General features: G+C 48.8%; 7 protein-coding genes across 7 annotated transcripts; 3 read left to right on the top strand and 4 right to left on the bottom strand.

Annotated features, from left to right (window-relative positions):
* Nucleotides 1–667: 667 nt before the first annotated feature.
* Nucleotides 668–1,917, bottom strand: N7481_001274 (SDR family NAD(P)-dependent oxidoreductase; the record flags this gene model as incomplete). Its single annotated transcript, XM_057260493.1, has 5 exons — nucleotides 668–1,067; nucleotides 1,200–1,532; nucleotides 1,609–1,726; nucleotides 1,780–1,819; nucleotides 1,864–1,917. The coding sequence occupies 5 exons, from the start codon at nucleotides 1,915–1,917 to the stop codon at nucleotides 668–670; spliced, it is 945 nt and encodes a 314-aa protein (XP_057128325.1).
* Nucleotides 1,918–2,292: 375 nt separating this feature from the next.
* Nucleotides 2,293–4,702, top strand: N7481_001273 (hexose transport-related protein; the record flags this gene model as incomplete). Its single annotated transcript, XM_057260492.1, has 14 exons — nucleotides 2,293–2,329; nucleotides 2,389–2,453; nucleotides 2,510–2,563; nucleotides 2,621–2,940; nucleotides 3,000–3,009; nucleotides 3,069–3,085; nucleotides 3,142–3,504; nucleotides 3,554–3,610; nucleotides 3,667–3,778; nucleotides 3,837–4,011; nucleotides 4,073–4,100; nucleotides 4,154–4,236; nucleotides 4,373–4,391; nucleotides 4,453–4,702. The coding sequence occupies 14 exons, from the start codon at nucleotides 2,293–2,295 to the stop codon at nucleotides 4,700–4,702; spliced, it is 1,590 nt and encodes a 529-aa protein (XP_057128324.1).
* An 812-nt stretch (nucleotides 4,703–5,514) lies between these two features.
* Nucleotides 5,515–7,632, bottom strand: N7481_001272 (uncharacterized protein; the record flags this gene model as incomplete). The annotated part of the gene is made up of 3 exons (XM_057260491.1): nucleotides 5,515–6,937; nucleotides 7,025–7,449; nucleotides 7,558–7,632. 3 exons carry the CDS (start codon nucleotides 7,630–7,632, stop codon nucleotides 5,515–5,517), a joined length of 1,923 nt encoding a protein of 640 aa, XP_057128323.1.
* Nucleotides 7,633–12,873: 5,241 nt separating this feature from the next.
* N7481_001271 (gamma-glutamyltransferase family protein) lies at nucleotides 12,874–14,743 on the bottom strand (the record flags this gene model as incomplete). The annotated part of the gene is made up of 5 exons (XM_057260490.1): nucleotides 12,874–13,331; nucleotides 13,380–13,513; nucleotides 13,572–13,732; nucleotides 13,788–13,989; nucleotides 14,115–14,743. 5 exons carry the CDS (start codon nucleotides 14,741–14,743, stop codon nucleotides 12,874–12,876), a joined length of 1,584 nt encoding a protein of 527 aa, XP_057128322.1.
* Nucleotides 14,744–16,901: 2,158 nt separating this feature from the next.
* N7481_001270 (putative oxidoreductase, 2OG-Fe(II) oxygenase family) lies at nucleotides 16,902–17,882 on the top strand (the record flags this gene model as incomplete). The annotated part of the gene is made up of 3 exons (XM_057260489.1): nucleotides 16,902–17,191; nucleotides 17,249–17,282; nucleotides 17,340–17,882. The coding sequence occupies 3 exons, from the start codon at nucleotides 16,902–16,904 to the stop codon at nucleotides 17,880–17,882; spliced, it is 867 nt and encodes a 288-aa protein (XP_057128321.1).
* A 455-nt stretch (nucleotides 17,883–18,337) lies between these two features.
* On the bottom strand, nucleotides 18,338–20,063 carry N7481_001269 (uncharacterized protein; the record flags this gene model as incomplete). Its single annotated transcript, XM_057260488.1, has 4 exons — nucleotides 18,338–18,896; nucleotides 18,976–19,808; nucleotides 19,865–19,932; nucleotides 19,979–20,063. 4 exons carry the CDS (start codon nucleotides 20,061–20,063, stop codon nucleotides 18,338–18,340), a joined length of 1,545 nt encoding a protein of 514 aa, XP_057128320.1.
* Nucleotides 20,064–20,844: 781 nt separating this feature from the next.
* Nucleotides 20,845–21,621, top strand: N7481_001268 (pyridoxamine 5'-phosphate oxidase family protein; the record flags this gene model as incomplete). The annotated part of the gene is made up of 2 exons (XM_057260487.1): nucleotides 20,845–21,155; nucleotides 21,213–21,621. 2 exons carry the CDS (start codon nucleotides 20,845–20,847, stop codon nucleotides 21,619–21,621), a joined length of 720 nt encoding a protein of 239 aa, XP_057128319.1.
* Nucleotides 21,622–21,842: the final 221 nt, after the last annotated feature.

Below are 21,842 nucleotides of genomic sequence, written 5' to 3'. Positions count from 1 at the left end.
GGGGTCAAGGTAGACAATGCGTGCCGGACAGCGGTGCTGGACGAGCACGGCGAGCTTCGAGCAGGTATTGTAGAGATGCTGGAGAAGGAGAACTAGGTGAGGATTGCAAGAATGTCGTGGCTCAGCCGGAAAGATCTACCAAAGGCGTACGGATCTATGGCCGTGTATGTAAATAAGTGCGCTGACGCAGCGAGTCTGCTGGAAGGTCAGTACTTCAACGTGGATGGAGAGTCGGCCTTCACCCGTGTCTTCGAGCCCAGGCTTGGACCGATGCAGTCCTTCAGGTGTATGGGCGTCTAGCACAAAGCCTTTTCGTGCACGAAAGCGCAGGTTTGTAGCAGGTGTGCTCAGCCAGGCCCCCGCCATAGTGAATGCCAAGGAGAGGAACCTAGATGTGCAATCTGCGACAGGCCTCATGAATCGTCTAGCCGCCAGTGTCGTACTCTCTACCCGGTGAATGATGTCTAAGCCGATGCAAATCCTGCAACTAAATGTGCGGAAACAGCGAAACGTGCAGCACAGCTTGATGAACGACCCAAGTCTGAAAGAGTACGTGGCCAATCAGGCAGAAAGACGCCAGTCTACGGACTGCCATTCTCTACCTGATGCATGCAGGCAATCTGATCAACTTCTCCAATGGCCATATGAAGGCACGACATTGCTTATACTAAACATACGTCCATTCCTCCATCCGAACGCCGTCGTTTGAACCAGCCGCCATCAGGCGTCCCCCGTCAATCGTGAGTCTCGCGTTATTCATGTAACCGCCCGCCGCCGAAGCCAAAAGGAGGCAAGGCCCAACTATCTCTGTTTCTAGTCCTGCTCGCCCAGCTGGGCATCTCGCCACTGCCTTTGCCGCTTGGGGATTGGACTCAATCAGATCGCTCAGATCAGGTTTCGCAGAAACGCCAGTCATTTCGGAGGGGAAAATTCCGGGGAGAATCGTGTTTACCCGTATCTTGAAGCTGTTGAAAGACGCATTAGCACACAGAACCTCGAGTACTGGGACGTCAAACTTGCGGTGTGAATCGCGAGGCGAGCAGACTTGCACAGTGTAGTGTCGCAGCCTAGCCAATTAGTGTCGATTCGATCGGGAGACGACGTGAACTCACTTTGGAGATAGGGTACGACAATGCACCCACCGTCCTGGGCGACAATCAGCCTCGGCATCGCAAGCGAAACAATGTGTGATGACTTACCGCTGTAGCATCATTCCTGCTATGGAGGCAATGACGATGACCGTCGGAGCTGATGACTGTCGCAAGAGGGGAACCATCCTTGTGCTGACAAAGTAGACACCGTTGACATTGATTGAATAGGTCGACTGAAAATCGTCATCGTCGAGACCATGCCACAACAGTTTCTCAACTGCATCGGGATCGTTATGTCGGCCGTCAAACTCTGATGCTTCGGCTTTCCAGGGACGATTTATCCCCGCGCAATTGATCAATACATCGACGTGGTCCTCGAGCGTCTGCAGCGTAGTCACGAGCTCATCGACTCTTTGTTTAGACCCAACGTCGCCGGGTAGTCTCGTTGCAGTCAGCACTCGCGATGGTGAAGTGGTTAGGCTGGGGTGGGGGCAAATGGTAAGGAGGGATCGCTCACGGTATGACTTTGCCTCGACTCGCCGCATTGATCTCATCTGCCGCCGAGTTTAGGACATCGACTCTTCTTCCCACAATGTAGACCTTGGCGCCGTTGAACGCAAACCCGCCGGCGATTGCTGAGGAAGGATGTGAGCGAGGCACAACGCAACAGCCGTGCAGAACTACGTACCTTTTCCGAGTCCTGAACCTCCTCCGGTAACGACCACAGTCTAGACACGTCAGCAGCTGTAGCTCTACGCCGCGATCGACTTACTTTTCCCTCGACAGAAAACAGCGAAGACAAGCCAAATGATTCGAGGTCGACCATTGTAGATGCGTTTCGAGATACGGCTTTGTGAGGTGGTGATGATGAAGAAGAAGAACACCTCTAAACAGGAATCTGCGCGTTATTGTGACCTTTACGGCCAGAAGCACCACCCACTTTGTGCTGATATTATCTGAGCTGAGCGGGCCGACAATCGGTCGGTCCGAGTCCGAGCCGAAGACTGAAGACGCCTTGGCAACTACTCCGTACGGCCAGGAGCAACCACGACTTTGCGCGGATGTGAATCTGGGCGGGCGGACATTCGGTCGGCCCGAATGGGAGCCGAAGACGCTTTGACACCCTGACCATCATAAATAACTATCTCCCGAACTTTCAGAACGGGCCTTCAACCCACTATCGATTCGAGCATCAATCAAGATGGGTTTTGGCATAGTCGAAGACCGCCCAACACCTTGTCAGTCTGACCAATCTGCTGGAGAGGTGTCTTATCAGTGCTGACTGTGTGATGTGCAGCCGAGGTCTATAATTGGCGAATCTACACCTTTGCAATCGTGGCGTCGTTTGGCGCTCTCATGTTTGTGGGTTCACGGCGATCTTTGTATAATGGGTCAACAAGCTAAGCTCTTGTCATCAGGGTTACGATGGCTCATTCTGGGGAACGACGCTTGCCCGAGCCAGCTTCCAGGAGGTATAATCGACAGCAGGCAGATGAATCTCCTCTACCTTCCCGGCTGACACGCTTCAGCATTTCGGCTTCACGGACATGTCCACCTCTGCCAGGACATCCACCACGTCAAACCTTACCGCGGTCTACCTCGCTGCAGGTTTCTTTGGATCGCTCTTTGCCTGGCCGTCCAGCGAGACGCTTGGCCGGATCCAGGCAATGCAGGTCACCTGCACTGTCTTTTTGGTCGGTGCTCTCCTGATGACAGCTGCGACCTCGAGCTTGCCAATGCTTTATGCGGGGCGAGTCTTGACTGGCTTTGGCGTCGGTGCCTTGACGGGTATTATCCCGTCCTACATCGCCGAGGTAGCTCCTACCGCCATCCGTGGACAATTAACTGGGTGAGTCATTGCTTCTTGACGTTAAACGCTACGAAGAGAGCCATGTGCTGACGATTTAGGTATTTCGACGTATGTATACGTCTCTACTGTCAAGATGTGCTGTGCTTACCGCCCCTTTTATGCCACAGGTAGCGTACCAGGTCGGGTCAGTGCATTTCACAGCTTGTAAAGGTGGTGACGCGCGGCTCACATTGCTTCCAGCTCTTTGGTCGGGTTCTGGATCAACTACGGGATCCAACAACACATGGGGGTCGACGCGGTGATCACATTCCGCATTCCCATGGCCATTCAACTCATCCCCGGAGGTGCTTTGGCCTTGGGAACGCTTATCCTTCGAGAGTCGCCTACTTTGCTCTGGCGAAAAGGTAAAAGGGAACAAGCGATCCAGAACCTCTGCTATCTTCGCCAACTCCCCGCCGACCATCAATATATGCTGGAAGAAGTTGGCAGGATCGAGGCCAGGCTGGAGGAGGAAGAACGGCTATCTGGCGGCCGGACAGGCTGGGTGGCTCTACTGCGTGGTTCCACGGCCGAAATGAAAGCTTCGAGTATGCGATACCGCCTGTACGTTCCCCGCCCAGAAAATCTTTGGCGCGTGCTGACCACCGCTCAGCGCCATAATTGTTGGAATGTTTATGTTCCAGAACTGGTCCGGCTCCATCTGCATCAAGTGAGATATGCTCCCATGGTTTCTGGAGTCCAGAGGACTCGTTGCTGATCTTCCAGCTACTATTCTCCGATCCTGTTTAAGTCGCTCCTCATCAGCGATGTGGCGTTATACACTGGCATCTATGGAGTCTGCCGGTCGGTAGCAGCTATTGCCTTCTATGCCTTGATCGTGAGTCGACCGGAACGCCAGTTTTGCACCTTCCCAACCCGACTGACGCAACGCTCAGGTGGATCGCAGTGGACGTCGAATCCCCTGGCTGATCTCCGCCTCGGCATGCTCCCTGGCACTCTTGTACATTGCAATCTTTACAACGGTGGCCGATACAACCATAGGAATTCCTTCTGCCTCTGTCCGCGCCGCCGGTACCGGCGCAACCGCGATGGTGATGCTTTACGGAATCTGTATGTCCCCGCATCCTCCTCGCTGGTTTCGACCTATTGCATTAAGCTGACAACGACATAGTCTGGAGTTTTGGAGGGAATGGTCTACCGTATGCCTGTGAACTTTTTGTCGTGGCGAAGCGATTAAGCTAACATCGATCAGATGGATCGTCGCCGCAGAGATCTTCCCAGCCCGACTCAGGCCAATCACCGGTGCCTTTGCCGCCTCTCTGCAGTGGCTATTTAGTGCATGTCATCCCCCTTGCTTGCAACAGTACTTGTCTCCGGCTGACCATGCATGATTAGTTCATCCTCACATTGGTCTTCCCGTACATGATCGAGTCCGCCCTCAACGCAAACGGAACTTTCTTTTTCTTTTCAGCGCTCTGTTTCTTGACCGCGTAAGTTTTGGCTGTTTCATCAAAAGTGGCTGCATCGAGGTGGGAGCTGACGTTGGTAAAGCGTATTCACCTTCATTTGGGTTCCCGAGACCAAGGCAGTGCCCATCGAGAGTTGCCAGGCGTTGTTCTCTGGCAAGATGCGGCATGCGGCCTGGCGAGCCAAGAAGCTCTTTCCACCAAACGGTATCCCACCCCTCCCCGAGAATATCGCGGCGGGCGAAGCGGCATACATCCAGGCGCATCGGCCATCGTCTCCGTCCCAGGACTTCATCAAGAGCAAGAACGACAGTGACCACATCGAGTCTGTTTGAACAGTCTTGTCTACACCGACAACAAGATGAGGAACACGTTGGGTGTATTGAGGGAAAGAGCTGTGGTGATGATCAAGAGCGGAGGATCATTCGGCACGCGCGATTCCGAGCTGTACGCTGAAAAAGAGTTGATACTGTACGGAGGTTAATGACTAGTGAATGCATCAACTCATCAAGGCTCATCTGTTTCTGTCTACAGCAGAATTTACTTCTCTCCTGTGATCCGACTCCTCCTCTCATCTCTCTCTATAAATCATCGCACGTCCAAGAGTAATAATAGTACGCTTATGAAGTGGGCACCGAGTATCTAGTTGGAAACCCGGCAAACGTACCCTTACTGCGTCCGCGCATCGAGTATTGCCTGGATACCAGTCCAATCTCACTCGTCCTAACAGATCAAGAGCTTCGTAACGCGAACCACAGCAACGGCGTCTTCTCGATAATCCCGCCTGAGGTCAGACTGCTCATACTAGAGCAGTTGAAGCCCAGTCACATCGCGAACCTACTCTAATGTGCCTTTTTGAAATGAGCCAGCTGCGTCTAGGTTGCACATCTGAAGTGCGGCGCACTTCACGCTGTGGAAACGCATTCCTAACCGTCGCTTGTGGTCCTGCTGAGGGGGGGGGGGTATGGTGTGAACACGAAAGTGGGAGTCGTTCTATAACCCCCAAATATATCATCAATAAACCTCTAAGTATCATATGTGATTTTGCATTCGGCTCTTGGCGGGCGGCTTGGAAGAGTCCCGGCCGCTACTGAGTGGGCAGGAAGCCGTGGGTAGGGTAGAGTAGTTCTAGCTTCTCCAAAGCTGTCTAATGCCCTGGCCAAACAGTTGGCATCTTAAGGACACTCCCCTCTTTCGCACTCACACAAGTACACTCCCCCGTATGGACATTCTGCAAGAACACCTGAAGGGTTTTTAGCGTCCCAACCCATCCATCCCTCTCAAAGAAGTCATTACTACAAGAAACCTCCTTTCTCTCTGTCACAGCCGTGCCAAACCGCTTCTCAAAAACCGGCTGCAATCCCCACACAGCAGCCACTAATCTGATATCTGATGTGACTTCTATAGTATTTGAGAAAAAGAAATTCCGTCTCAGCCGTTTCCCTGGGTCAATCATGACATAGTCAGAGTTCTCATCTATAACCAGCAGTTGCATTGGTTCTAATGACCCATATCGATACAATATCGAAATCGTCTTCTGCCATCCAGGTAACGGATCGGGAGATGCAAACGCACAGCCATTCTTAGTGTCAAAGTGCAATGTCTGCTGAGGTGTGATCTTCGCTCGAACAAGATCCGTAACATCCAGCCCACCCCAATTCGCACAAATAATATCTAAGTATGGGGGTATTTGTATCGAAGAATCCTCAGTTACAGCCCTCACCTCGCAATATGATAGTGCCGTCGCAATATCCGAGTACGTCCAAGTTACGGACATGACCTTCTTGTGTCCGTAGCACGGATCCACTGCGAAGAACTCATGATTTGACGCTATGATATCCGGTCGTGGATCCTTCGCCGTTATCGACGCGACATGTTCAGTCACGTCGATATTATGCCAGCTTGCATTCAAGATATAGATCGAACCCCGGCTCTTCGTTTCCGAACTCTTGTGGAAAGGCAGAGCGATCGAGAGATCGATGGTAAGTAGTTCACCTTCCTCAGCGAAGAGCTTCTGAGGAGCCGAATAAATTTTCCCATAATCGAGTCGAATCACTTTGCGCCAGACCATTGAGAACGCCTTAATGCAGTTCGGCCAAGGGTCTCCACCGAACGTCTCGTTCGTAGCTGAGAAAACAACTCTTGTCATCTTTAGACATGAGTGCGCATTGACAATGTGTCTGATAACGTCTGTAACAACCCTTGGTCCGTATATGGCTGAAATTACTTCAATTTCTTCTGTGTGCGCTCCTAAACCTAACTTGGCACCTGTATTTCTCATGAGAGAGCCTGTGGCCGGTGATCGTTTGACGAGAGGCGAAACCACCGGTACAGATGCATGAGCTGTCCATTCCAAGTTAAGATCTTGATTCTGCTCTGCTTCCGCTTCGGATATACCGTAGTCAGGCATTCGGTCTCGGTTGGCCCCCTCTGGGTTTACCTCGTTTTCAACTTCGGTAAGGGTTGCGGTGTTAGGATCAACCACGGAGACGGTAGATAAAAGGCTATTCTCGTTGAGACTCGGAAGGAAGTTATCTAACTTTTCCGGGATCTCTTGGTGTGTGTCGACCCTACATTCAGTCAGTCAGTAATCCATCGCTAAGAGAAGGGAACTAATCTAAGAACACCGCAGTGGATACGGATATTATGAGACTCACATGGGGACTATGAACGGAATATGAGGAAGCATCAATCCACTATTGAATGCCCCAATGATCGCACAAAGAGACGTAATTCTGGACCTCACGGAGTCCACTTCCCCTTGCGACCACCTAAACCGACTCAATCCTCTCAGAGCTGACGCATATCCTTGTTTCTGCTGCAACTCCTCTAACAACTTTCCAGCTTGTTTGACCAGTTGTTCCAAGTCCGCCACTTCATCAGACGAGAGTAGAGTCTCTTCAGAATTCTCTTGCCCAGTAGTGTCCACCTGTTGGAGGGCAAGTCTATTCCCCAGTCTCCGAATGAGGATCTCAAGACCTTTGATGTCATCTGTGAGATCTTTAAATCTCTTCGGAGCGCCTTTATAGGTGTCATAGACTTGGTAGGCGAATGTTGCTAGGGTCAAAACATCTGGGGGGGCCTGGTGCAGCGAACATATTTCAATAGTTCAACGTCAACTTCTTGTTGGGTCCACGATAGTCGCGTATTCCGCCCCTTGTGGACCAAGCAGCAGGTGGAATAGTACTACTACAGGAGATCGCAGTAAGACGAATTCTGGATAAATAAGAAGACATAACTGGGGCCATATGAGTGCGGGGTTCATCGTCAGGTGACTCTGTGCTAAGAGAATTTCTGTTTGGTATTGTCAAGTACGACTGTACCGTGTTTAAATACATCAGGTCTGCATCTCGATCAATTCCTTCCCTTTATTGGTGACCTGGCGCAGTCAAGAGAGATCAGGAATATGTTTAGTTTCGCCGTAACAAGTCACCTTTCGCTGCGGTCTTAGACCGTAGCCTCAGATAAGGCCTGTCCACGCTCCCTTGTAGGGAGGCAATGTGTCTGTATTAAAGTGGTGTCTATGTACAGAGGGAAGATGGGAGGGACAAATCGAGTCTTGACTGTTTAAGAGATGACGAGATCTAGTCGAGAGCGAAAACAGCTTCTACCCTACTGACTGCTTTTCTTTTCTTGGGCCCTACTGTTAAGGCCCTAGCGCAGATTTTGTATCAGCCAGACTATGCTAAGTTAAGGAGTACTGTTAAATACCGTTTACCTAGTACCACAATAATCAGGCTTTACTATCTAGAATTTAGAGCAGTAGGTATAATATTACAGTATAGGCGTTTTACCGTATACAGGCTGGCATCCTAGCCCTTAACTTAGTATACCTAATTAACAGATAGTCCGCGCTAAGTAGGGCCTAAAAAAAGAAAAAGCAGTTACTAGGGTAGAAGCTGTTTTTGCTCTTGACTGTAGGTACAGAGACAAGCAACCAACTCTCTCAGGGCAGTTGTAGGGGAAGAAGCCCTCAGTTATATTGGTGTAGATATCATGTGAGGTGGCCCTAATAAACTACTCCCTGATTTCCGGTCTGGCAGGCAGCCCTAGATGACCACCTAGAGATAAATCAGCAAAAGGGACTAACAGAAAAAGATCGTAGCACAAGTGCTTGCTTGGTACTTTTTGAGATTTTAAATTGTAGCGAGGTAGCTTATATAAGAATATTCTTAGTGTTGTAGATAAATTCTATAACTGTCTGTCTATTATTTTCTACTTCCTTCTCCTTTATTTATGATCAGCTTAACTATGCTGGTCACTAGGAAATATACATTGAGGGACTAGGGTATAGATTATTTTCTGTTAACCCATTTTGTCAGTTCAGCTCTGAGTGTTCATCCTGGGCCGCCTCCCAAACCGGCAATTAAGGCAGTGAGAAGAGAACTTCCCTAAGCGACTATCGCAAGACTTGTATCCAAGGAACACAATATACCAAAACAGCCGCCTCAGCACCTCAACATCGCACGTGTATGGGGAGTGGGAGTTAAAGAGGCCACTCCATGTTGTAGTTCAGAGGTGTGAATTGATTATTATTCAAAGAGACACATAAGATTATATATATAGACAATAACGTGTTTCATGGGTCGGAGGGCCACCCGTGCTGGAGGGCCACCCATCTCCACCACCACTATATTTTATACGAATGAATCAACCAACGCCGATTAAATTGCAAGAACTAGGTGCTATTATTAAGCGGGCACCTATTGCGCTTGTGCCCTTCCACACGACAATTACCACAACGCTGTGGCGCCCTCTCATTGGCCGGTCTCGCTGTACGTGGAGGTGCCGATGGTGTAGCCATATTGGTCTCATTTGCCAATTGTAGACGGATTTGCATGTCCTCCACAGTAATACCACCTTCGTAGGCCAATCGGGTACTAGGTTGTGTATACTTACGTTGCTTTCTAGCATTTTCTGCCATCGTACGCTTATAATTAGCTGCTGTAATGGCTGCTTCATTTGCCACGCTTTGGGCCCCCCCTGCTAAGTTGCTCCAACTGTCGTTGTATTTCATCATCGTATACAAATGAAGCCTGTTCAATTCGTCGTTAAATTGACGATACCTGACGTCTAAAATGGACTGATTTGCATAGTGTATGTGGCACAAATTCACGGCTACTAGCACTACCTTGGGATAGTGGTAGTGTAGGTGTTGGAGGGCGTATATCAAGCTTTTGTAGTACTCTCTCTGGCGAATAGGGTATTATACCCGAGCCTGTAAAGCTTGTAATAATAACAGAGCTTCTATAGGTTGCTGCACGCGCTATAGGATAGATATCGAGGAAATCGAGCTTATCAATATAGGTAGTACCCACACGGGCCATATCCTGTACGTATTGGCCATAGAAGTGCTTCAATATACCAAAACAGCCGACATCTAGTAGTTGTAATAGATGTGATAAGTATGCAGGCATACAAATTATAATAGTATTATTTACCATACAGATTGTGTCGAATTGTAGGGTGAGGTAACTCCCATGGCCATCCATAACGAGTAGTGAGTAGGTACCGCGTTGCCTCTTGATAACATGCGGAATAAAGCAATCCTCGAGCCACAAGAGGCCTATAGAATCAGTTGTCCATCCATTATCACTGACTTCAAAGCACCAGTCTCTTGGCACAGTATTAAACCAGCGTAACATCAAGTTTTTAGCCTTAAAGATAATAGTCAGAGGAAGTACTTCGTTCTGGTTGATACATTCAATCACGGTTATCCACTCACGATTGCCAGGCTATAGGAGTTTTCGCTTCCCATAGAAGTCCCTGCCAGTAACAACCTTTGAAGTACTGGTGATCCCCATTACAAACCCAGTTTCATCAAAATTGTAGATATCATCATCGAGTATGCCATATTCAGCAATTTTATCAGCCAAAAGACGAAACCATTCTTTTATAACCTTCAGGTCTTCACATAGGGCACGCTGTGCGCTATATCGACGTAAAAACCTAGATTTGAGGGCATCCCGACGTTTAACATACTGGTATACCCAGTTTTTGCCTACAGTAATGATACTGCCAGCGTGTGGCCGTTCTGCAAGCAATATATTGGCCATATCCTTTACCATAGCATGCGAGGGGGCTTTGCCACGCGAATCGAGGTCCAATATCCAATTTTCCAATGAATCCTCTTCAATTGCGGTCAATTTCATGTTATTTGCGCGTGCAGTTGGGTGATGGGTACGACCATTAAGCCGTCCTTGCAACGTTGTACGCGGTACATCGAAAACCCGCGAAGCTTCACGAATAGATGAAATTTTTTGATTTTTTAGAGCCTGGATGGCTAATTCCATCCTGCCCTCTTGTTCAATCAATTTTTGTCGCTTTTCATGGCGAACTGGTGGCATGCCGATGGTTGCAAAAAGGAGGTTGCTACACGCGACGCGTCTGTGGAGACGGGTGGCCCTCCAGCACGGGTGGCCCTCCGACCCATGAAACACGTTAAGAAGAACAAGTTGATTGGAAATCAACTTGATTCTTCGTATAGATACCTCGGGATTAATACTGATGGTTTGGCTTGGTTCCTGATCTGCACCAGCCTCATATCACAACACTCCGAAATAGTCATTACTGTACTACCCTTAGCTCGTTATTATTTCCACCCAAATCTCCCTCGATGACCTCACTGATCCTCGAACAATAGTGGAACATGCCTAGTGGACATTCTGGTAAAAACAATAGCGTCTTGGAATTTCCCGACCGACCTATATCCATGACAGAGCAAGAAGCGATAATGATAATAAACATGTCGAATATATTGGCGCGAAATAATAATATTCCACATATAATTGGAATTTATGAGGTAAAAATGAAGAACTGTATTGAACCTTCATCGAGTGGCCAAGCTATATCCTCACGGTAAGACCAAGTGGACTAGGTTCGGGACAGCGCGAGCCGGACGCTGTGCGTAGAAATCTCTTGTAGCATGTGTAAGATGGTTGTATTCTCTAGAGACTTTGTAGGTCACGACTCAGTACCTAGATACAGGTCTAACCCTAAGGATCTGGTGGAGCAGGTGAGAGTCTTCTGGAAGCCGGACGAAAGGGTTCCTCTAGAAAGGATAGGGAGATTCATCTGGTAAAGATGGGAGGGGTCAGAAGAATCTGGAGGAGGTGAGGGAGGGTAATTCTCTAAAGGGCAGAGTCGGCAAACCCTCTGAAGTTAAAGGGAGCTCGCCCTTGCAGGTCGTAGGTGTAATTGATCGGAGAGAAATGGAGCAAAGGATCGCACACTCTCATGTTGTCTAATGGATCTCGGAGATGAAACTGGGTCTGTTGGCCCTTGCCTCAGTCCGAGACACTGGCGCTATCTTATGTTTAGCCATGATTCGGACGCCGTAAGAAGGACCAAATATTGTTATACCCGGCAAATGGAGGAGTAATAGCCCTATTTAGGCGAAATTGTTAGTTGACAGATACACCATAACGGAGTTCAAAGAATTGCTACTTGCTCTGTGCAGTCCAGACCAAGCAGACAAATGTATGACTCAAGCCTATTGGCACTAATGATATGTTGAGCTGCTGTAACTTCGTAGCCGGCTTCATCAACAGGAACAGCAGAGAAGCGTCTTTAAGAGCCCACCGAGGAGTGAAATTTAGGCTCACCGGATGCGGAAATGGCTTCCTCCAGTCGATATTACATTTTCGGGTCTTTGAGGAGAGAACAGGACCTAGATGGTCCCTACCGTGGTTTATCAAAGTGTTTCTCGCCTGCAACAGCTCCGAGAGGCGAGAACAAGAGGTGGCATGCGTTAAAAAAAGAGGCGAAGAGAAGAGAAGAGGAGAAGAAGTCAAGGCTAGAAAGGAGTGTGTTTGTGTTGTTGCTTTTGTTGTTGTTGCTGTTGTCTATACGCGTACCTTCCAGGCTTCCACTGTTGACTTCAAAGGAAGGCAAGCGTATTGCATCATGCAGGACACTCTCAAAGGCAGGAGCCCTCTTTCCACGGAAAACGACTGGTTTCACATACACAAAAATGGTGAGTAATTGAAGAATCTAGTTGGTGTGGTGTGGTGTAGTATACAATTCGACATATAGATCGCCTTTGACCCATCAGAAGCTCCATAAATGCTTGCGTGGATCGGTTGAATATTGGTATACTAAGATAAAAATTGAACAAGAGATCAGTCTTCTAACATTATCTAAATACTATGGGGCTTTCATATGGCTCGCATTGTAACGAATCACATGGTTACTGAGCTGCTGCGTTGCTTCCTAGGCATCCCTCCAAGCATCAACCCCGTATGTATCTAGTTGCTACTTCCAGCCCTTGATTACTTTCATTGAATCGCGACTACACATTGCCTGGTATCCGTCTTATCTCGATTTTCGTCGTGACTGGACACTCGCACACGCATATGCATATCAGGATACATATTGAACTCTGTGCGGCTGGTCTCTCTAAAGGAACAAGAACTTGGACCCGTCATAAGCAGGTCAGCTCACTAAAAAGTCACCTCTAGATCATATCCCACTACCTAACCCCTCAGCATTCCGATACACCCCAAGTCTATACCGCAAACCCACCACTGTTGACTTGTCGCGGCTCCCCCGCAGCTTCAAAAGTACCGTTGGGCAATCGCCGCAACGCCTGAACCTGACTCTGACCTTGAGCCACCCACGTCGCATTGTGTCCAAGGGAGCACATGTAATTCACAGTACGGTTGTCGTAGCCCCAGTCAAAGGTAACCTGATTCGGTATGAGCTGGTCATGCAAACGTGGCTGGGCCAGGGCTTCGTGGGGCGGCATGTCCTGATCTAGAGCATGAATGAGACTCTGGATCGTAGCAGTGGTGATTCTAGAGCCACCTGCTGCCCCTACCACAAAGTAAAGAGTGCCGTTGGGGTGAGTAACAATGGTAGGTGTAATGGAAGAAAGTGGCCGCTTGCCGGGCTTGATATAGTTGCTGGCCTGGGGGACGTAGCCAAATGCATTATCGACATTGGGAATACTGAAATCTGATGTAGCTGTTAATTTAATATTTAGTCTGGGGGAGATTCAACGTAAATATTCACCATTCATTTCATTGTTCATGATGACACCTGTCTCAGGAACAATGACGTGACTTCCGAAGGCGAGGTTGATAGTCGTCGTCAACGACACGGCCATTCCCGAGTAATCGGCGCTAACTATATGTGAAGTTCCTGGTCTTCTTCAAGTCAAAATCTTCCATATCAAGACGGTGCATAGTAAAAGGCGGAACATACGTATTGATAATGTCAATGTTGTCAGGGTCATATGCCGAGACATCTTGGGTGTGAAAATCGGAAATTCGAGAGCAGATTTCGCGACTTGTGTTATCACTGATCATTCTCTTTTGATACTCATCGACTCCCTGGACAAACGAAGGATCACCGAGAAGGGTTCGCTGTTATTTAGTTAGAGTCTAACGCTTATTCTTGAGAGGAGGTGGGGGGACTCACCTGACCATAGGCAAACCTCATTGCCTCGTCCATTCGATGGGTACTGAGGTTAGTCATTCCGGGACTGAAGAAATCATCATATCCTTCAACAATTTTCAGCGTGCTGAGAGTAACTGGGCCACTGGATGGTGCGCTCGTGCTTGTAATCTTCCAGCCACGATAATCAATTTGCAACGGCTCTCTGATAGCCACCGTATAGTTCCTAAGATCCTCAAGAGTCATGGTTCCATTTGCAGATTGGATGGCGCTTATCATACTTTCCGCGAGAGGGCCAGTGTAGAAAGCATCCACCCTTGCTTTCCAATGACCTCGAGTAGATCAGCGTACCGCCGGCGTGTCATAGTATCTCCAAGTCCAAGACGAGTGCCATTTGGAGCAAAATCAATTGCCCAGCTAGGATTTTGCGTCAGGAAATCCTCTGTTCCTGTGGTGGCCTTGATCATATTTGCCACGAGATCTTGTGTAACTTGAAAGCCATATCTTGCAAGTTGAATCGACGGCTGTACAAGCGAGTTCCACGGAAGCACACCATATTTGGTGTGAATATGTTCCAATCCACGTAGCTGCCCTGGGACACCGCTCGCAAGACCGCCATATATAGAAAGATTGGCGTTAACATCGTACATATCCTGTGAAGCTGCACTTGGGGCAGTTTCTCGGAAATCGATGAACTCAAAACTGCCGTCCTTGTCGTGGACCAGTGCGAATCCGCCGCCACCAATTCCACTATGGTGCATACCAACGGTACCCACGCAAAGTACTGTGGCAATCATTGCATCCGCAGCATTTCCACCTTTCTGCAAAATTTTGGTCCCAGCTTGACTGCAGATAGAGCTCTCGCTTGCAACAGCTCCGAGACGGCCCACTCCGAGGTGCGGGTTTACAAATTCCGGCAGACCTATTCCATATGACTGCCGGGCGAGCAAGCCAGCGATGAGCAGCGGCGAGAAAAGCATCGTAGGACCAAGTGAATGCGTGACGGCTCCCAATTTTTATGTCAAAATTTGTGCTTATGAACTAGACATCCCACCAGATATTTATATTCCTGGTCTACATCTCCGAAATATATTTGATTTCAGTCTCATTACGCAATAGCCTCATGAAACCCATTTAATTAGAGAATACTTCTTGTTACAATCTAAAATCATGCTACTTTACGTAACTGGCTGACAGTTTTGAAAGGGAAAGAGCTAAAGCAGATGTCTTGAGCCTGTTCCGCGAGCACTCCGCGCAAAACTGGTCTTGCTACTCTATTCGGAGACCCGAACTCTGGCCAGATTAGTATTAGGAAAGAGGTTATCCACGATCTTGATCAAATAAAGCCACCTACTTTAACAACGAGGACGCTATATTTCAAGATGATAACGCACCTACACATACTGTAAAAATCATTACAGCCCTACTTCACGAACTAAAAGTTACTGGGATAAAACAAACTCCTTATTCCCCATGGCAACCTTATTTAGAACCTTTGGGCCCTATTAAAAGCAGATATCGTAAACATTCGACCAGGTCTAGAGGAGATGTCCGATGTTGAGGAAATGTGGGCAGAATTAATAGATACTGCGCAATCTGCGTGGGAAAATCCGACTACCCGTGATTTTGTTAATCTGACAGAGGCCCCGTCTTACCGAGGAGAGGAAGACATTAGTTATTATGAAGGCTAACACACTGGTTATTGGGGGGAACATTCAGGACTTTGACAGGCAGAAAATAAAGTGGGGAGGGCAGGGGCGGGGGACCCTGCCCCAATACTCAATGAACGCTGGAAGTGGTCTTCAGAATCAGCATTAAGGCTTGGGCCTTGGCTACCTTGGATTTTGGAAAGCCTACTCCGAGGATCTCCGATTGTGACTCCATTGAGACCTGGCTAAATTTATTTATTCGGCCGACAATATTTTCACTGTCGGGGCCGTCTATGCCCCGGTTCGAAAGGGTTCTACTAGTTATCTACAGCCTTGTACATAAGTATACTAATCCAAGGGTATATTGAGTTCAAGCTAATGCTTGATATGTGCATCCAAGATGAGTACTCGGTTCAAGCCACAAACCTTACAAAGGATATTAATTTGGTAACTATCAAGCGTAGAGTGGATTGTTGTTTTCTAGTGAGTGTGCCTGAGCGTAATATCCCGTTCGGAACTTCGCTACATGCCGGAGTATTACCTGTTAGAATTTGGCCCCAGTATTCCCTCCCGTAACGAAATTTTAGTACTGTAGAATGTAGAGGCGCATGCATTGCGACCTCCACTGGGTTTTCAACAGAATCAAGGCCAGGGCCGAAGCTATCATCCTTTGCACTTGACCCTCTAATATTCACCAAGACCATTAATATGTTTGGTTTTCCATTTTTACTTCTTGCAATATTTGGGGTGAAAAAGAAATATAATATTCAAGGCAAACAGAAATTAGCAGCGAGTCGAACTCAAACGAGTAAATGAATGGCACGAGATGTCCCACGTCGCAGACTTGCAAGATTTTACAAGCCGAGTCCCATCGGATTCATTCAGGATCCGAAGAATTTGACTATCATTTGTTCGGTAGATGATGGGGCAACATTCTGCCTGAAGCCTCTTCCCACAATAGTCTACTACGAAGCTTCTGGTCAGGCGCGATCGCCGCCAAGTCCGCTTACCCCAACACGACATCGCGTCTCGAATACCAGTCGCACCTATTACCTGAAGGGGCTTTAAAGATCCACTGATGATTCGCCGAATTACGGAAAGTGGGATGGTGTTTAACAGCGTTCGACCGAGAGCCTCGGGGATGCGGGGGACTCCGACAGAAAGACGCGCTGCGCCTCAGGTGTTCGGACACTGCGAGTTCTCAAGGCCCCGTCAGACGAATATATTGCGTTACGGCACCGTTTTTCCGAGATCTTCCGGATTACCGTGCAGAAGTCGATACCGCGGTGTGAGGGCGCTGAACGAGCCAGAGACCGAGGCACATAGTGGTATTTTATCCAGTCATCAGCTCTACAATAAATCCGATGTCGAATAATACGGTACTATGTATTAAACTCGCTACTATCCCACTCTGCATTCATTGACCTCAAGTCAATGTTGGTTCTTTCCATTTTTTGTGCATGTTCAGATATCCTCTGAAGAAAAGGAAATGTCAAACACCCACCAGATTCCCCATGAATTTGGTGCAGACCTCAAGATGGCACACTTGGAGACAGTCGATCTGGCACGTATTGTGACTGGTGACTCACAGGAGAAGCAGAAACTGTACAATGCTGCTACACGTCCCGGGGCTTTCTTTTTGGACTTTAAAAGTAGGGATGAAGGTATACTCGACGACTTGCCACGGTTGTATGCCCTATCAGACCGTTACTTTCAACGTCCCCGTGCAGAAAAATCGACAGACTTCCGCGAGGATCAACCTGCTTCTAGTGATCGTGGGTAGGACACACCCATCCAGCTCGTTCGCTAGCATCATGTGAGCTGACTCTATCAAAGCTACAAGAGTAGTGATTGTGATGAGACATTCGAGGTACTTATCAGCCCTATCCGTTGCTTTTGTAGAGGCTTTGCTAACTATCTTCACAAGTTTTCCGACGACGAGCTCTTCCGTGGCGACGCAAGACTTCCGCCAATTCTGCACGATGAGAGCGAGCTAGTTCAGAAATTCAATAAGCTATGCCACGCTGCTGCCATTAGTATACTTTCATCACTCTCTGATTCCCTCGGCATCGAGGGCGACAAGCGGCTTGAAGCGCACCATCGGACTACAGAGAGCAGCGATACCGGTCTCAAGCTCATATACGAGCCCTTACTCGCCAAAGCCTCCGAAGTGGTCGAAAATAAGCATACCGACAGCGGGAGTCTTACCCTGTTGTTCTATGAGCAGGTGGGATTGCATCTCTACCTTGCTGAGCAGGACCGATGGGACTTTGCAGCGGTCCCCACGCCCGGATGCGCACTTGTCACCGTGGCCGACTCCCTGCAGCGCTTATCGGACTTACAATTCCACTCACCCCTGCATCGCGTCACGCAGCCCAGTGACGGGGCTGCGAAGCGGTATTTTCTATCGTACTTCCTCCGCCCTTCTCACGCCACTCAAGGCACACAGGGTAAAGTGGCCATGGAGTAATCAGCAACAACTCGGAAACCTGATGAGCAGATAGTTTCCTAAGACTTAGGAACAATTATTGATGTCTTTCTCCACAAACTGGGTATGGGTTACATCCATGTAGAGCTTTTAATGCACGTATGTACGTAGGAAGTCGGCTGCGGAAGAGGGACCGGGGCTACAGGTCTGGCAGGTATCTTTGTGTGCCTGATTGGGGAAGAATGCAAAGCCGGTGTACTCTATTGCAGGGGCAGTTTTTGCGGGTTAAACACCTTCTTCCAACAATGGTCTTTTTCAGTACATAGAAGATTGGCCAGGGTTACCGCTGAGGTGGATAACATAGGGGCCATAATTGGTGCATGACAAGGAGGCCAAGGTTTTGTACATAGCCACCAAGACCCTCAGATTTAGCTAAATCTCTATTCGTGTTTACTGAATTACGCTCCCGGGCGCTTAGTTATGGAAGTTGACGACTACTACCGTCGAATCGCACCTATTTTTTCCTTGTCCCTGAAAAATAGCAGAGCTACGGTGCATGCCACAACGGCGAGCGAAAAATTGAACCACTGGCTGGCGCGAATTCCCCGGAGAAACGCGAATAGATCACTTTCAGCTTCGCTGTGGCTAATGGCTCTCCTTTCCACCGATATTTGCACCACGGTGGCAATCGTGATTCCAACGGCCCTTCCCACCTGCAAAACAGCAGTGATCAGCGCCGCGCCGAGGGCCTGATCTTCTAGAGGTAAGCACTGAACTGTGAAAAGGTTGAGTGTCGGATGAAGAATATCAGCTCCTAATGTAGATAACACCATGGCTGGGAAGCTGTAGGCCCAGTATGTAGTCGACGGTGGTATCGGAACGGCCATAAGGAGGCAGGAAATTCCCACGCAGCCGCAACTGAAAACCAGGAGATAGGACCCAGGGACACGGGAAAGGAGTTTGGCAGCAATTATGTTCCCCACGATACCCATAACTCCTGTCGGTATAAACCGAATAGCCGTGTCTAGTGGCCCGAGTCCTAAATACTCTTGGTAGCTAGGTAAGGCAGAACCGTTAGCTCGTATTCATATCCAGTCCTCTCGAGAAAGCCAGGATACGGAGGTTTAACACTTACAAGTAGGTCGCGTAGACGAGATAGTTATTGAAGGCCGCAAAAAAGGTAGCCATGATTACCTGCGCGGCATTGAAACGGCTGTTATGAAAGATAGAAATCCTCAGAAGAGGAGGCCTCTGGGTCTTCGTCTCGAGGTACCATATCCACAATACAAACATGACCAACAAAATCAAGGAAGCCAGGAGCGATACCAGAACCCAGCTCACCGTCCATCCGACAACGTTACCTTCCGTCAAAGCGAAGTTTAAGGTTAGGATGGCCCCAGTAACTAATATACCGCCCACCCAATCAACATTGACCATAAGTTTGGAGCAGGAAGAATGCTCAACCTTTGAATGAGGGATCAGAATTTGGCCGGCCACGGTAACCATTCCGCAGAGAAAGGCGGAGGCCCAGAATATCCATTTCCAGCTGACATACTGCGCGATCACTCCGCTAAAAATATTTCCTAGCACTGATCCGCAGGAAGACCCGGCCGAATAGATGGCAAATGCGTAGTTCTTATACTTTCCTGGCTGAAAAGTAGCACCGAGGATCCCAATTGCAGTAGGAACATTGGCCGCTGCACCCAGACCTTGTAGGCCTCGGAATAGGTCCAAGACTATCTCATTCGGTGCGAACGGGACCAGGATGGTGAATATGGTGAGCGAAGCCGACCCTATGAGGAAGACCAGACGACGCCCAAAGATGTCTGCAAATCTACCCCAAAGGAGCAGAAAGCAGCCAAAGGTAAGATAATAGGCAGAGATAATCCATTGTTGGCGCTCGGTAGGTATGTGTAGGTCGCGGCCGATACTGGGCAGGATTATAACTGTTGACTGGACGGCGAGAGTCTGGTATATCGTCAGCAAGGATACATTCTGTTTTCCAGCCCAACACAAAGACTTACATTGAGAAAGGCTGCTCCAGCCAAGGTAAGAACAAGTGGAAGATAGAGCTTCTGCCCATCTTCCAGCTCTTGGGTTCGATTGGACCTCTTGCTCGGCCTTCTCCTTGGAAGTACCGACGCCAGTGGTAACTGATGTGTTGTAGACCGGCGGCTCCAGGACGGGGGTAACACCGTCTATGCTCCCAGTACTAGTCTGCATCGTGACATAGAAGCCCAGTGTTCGAGAATAGAGGGCAAAAATGGGATTGGTATGCCCTGTATAGGGGAAAACTGAGTGAGCAACGAAATTCTAACAAGGTAAATTCGCGAGGCGCAGGCTCATTGGACAAACATTGCACATTCAAAACACCCTATTAAGTGGCCAATGATGGTAATGAGACCCAATCTGCATTAGTGGTTCTCATTACTACTAGTTTACTATCGTAGATGTCGCCATAACAAGCCTGCGCTAATCCAGGACGGGATGGTACAAACGGGTCGGTCCGTGAGCTGGTTGGCTATACATAGTAGCGGTCTCCTCCGCGGGCGGCGGGTCCCGCCCAGCCCACCGTTACATCCAATTTTATTCCAACTTGATGTCGATCCCATCTGTACCTTATACAACTTAATCTACCCCATAACTACCTGTCTAGTGGATCCGCTGTGCGCCGATGGACCCTTACCTTTCGCACGAGTGCAGCCCGCTCGGACCCTTGTTCTAGCATAAGTGCATGCCCATGTTAATATCAATATACTGACGAAAACACGATAATCATTCGGGCTTTGGCCAACATGACGTTACTCATTCCGGGCAACGTTGCGACGTCGTCTAGTTCTTACCACATACAAATGTTTCCTCTTTCTAATACATACTATAGCCTCTCTTACTTGCTCTAAAACGGTCTGAGCATTGGATCGATCACGCCTTATTCGTTCCCGCCTCTTCCTGTTGCCACCCTTAGCTCCCCGACTACAGGCCTTCCGAGGCTATTGACACCGACATGGAAGGATCGTATCCACTGCAGGCACGCAACACAGTGCGTCGCCATCGGGAACGAGCCAAGTACGACTTCGAGACGGTCCATTCCATCGTGAATGCGTCGCCCATCCTCCACGTATCATTTCTGCCTACGAACCCGGCTGATGACCCCTTTCCAACCACCCTACCCATGATTGGGTATTTGGGCTCATTTGATGGCCCGTCAACGGGTGCGCTCGATCTGTATCTTCATGGTCACAGTGCCTCGCGTGTCATGCGCTTAGCCGGCAATCTCGGACATGAGGGAATCCCCGTCTGCGTCGCCGCGACCCTGCTCGACGGCATTAAGCTCTCGCTAACGCCATTCAACAACAGCTGAAACTATCGCAGCATTGTGATGCACGGCTATGCCTCGGTTGTTACGGCTGAAGCAGAGAAAGATTTGGCCCTTCGCCTCATTACGGATGGCTTGGTGCCGGGGTGTTGGGACAATTCCCGCGTGCCTCCCACTCGTGCCGAGAACGTAAGCACGTCTGTTCTCAGGGTCCATGTCGCTAGCGCTAACGGCAAAATAAGCCAAGGCGGGCCTTCGGACGACAGGAAGGACCTTCAAGATGATGAGGTTACTGGCAGAGTGTGGACGGGGACCCTTCCTGTCTGGGAGTTCGTTGGGACACCCATTCCGAGCATTACGAATAAAGTAGCCCAGGTTCCGGATTACGTGGTTCAGTGGCGACAGAATCACAATGCGGAGAACGAGTCATACGCTCGGGAAGCCATTGGAAATATTAAACAGTGAGAAAGCTAGTAAAGGGTGTTTAACGATTGTTAATATGCCGAGAGAAGTAGTGGTAACTTACTACTACTAATCATTTGGTCACATTGAGATCCAGGTTCCCATACGAATTTTATCTAATTCCGGAATCAACTGAGTTCTTGACGTTGCAACTACCTAGTAACGGATCATTGGCCTGAGGGTATTCCAACAGCGCCTGTATCCCGTCTTTGCCATCAATAATC

This window comes from Penicillium waksmanii, assembly GCF_028829765.1.
Source record: "Penicillium waksmanii strain IBT 27052 chromosome Unknown utg000001l:1.0-4852451.0:1.0-4856178.0, whole genome shotgun sequence".
Classification (NCBI taxonomy): Eukaryota; Fungi; Ascomycota; class Eurotiomycetes; order Eurotiales; family Aspergillaceae; genus Penicillium; species Penicillium waksmanii.
This window is presented reverse-complemented; position numbering and strand designations above follow the sequence as displayed.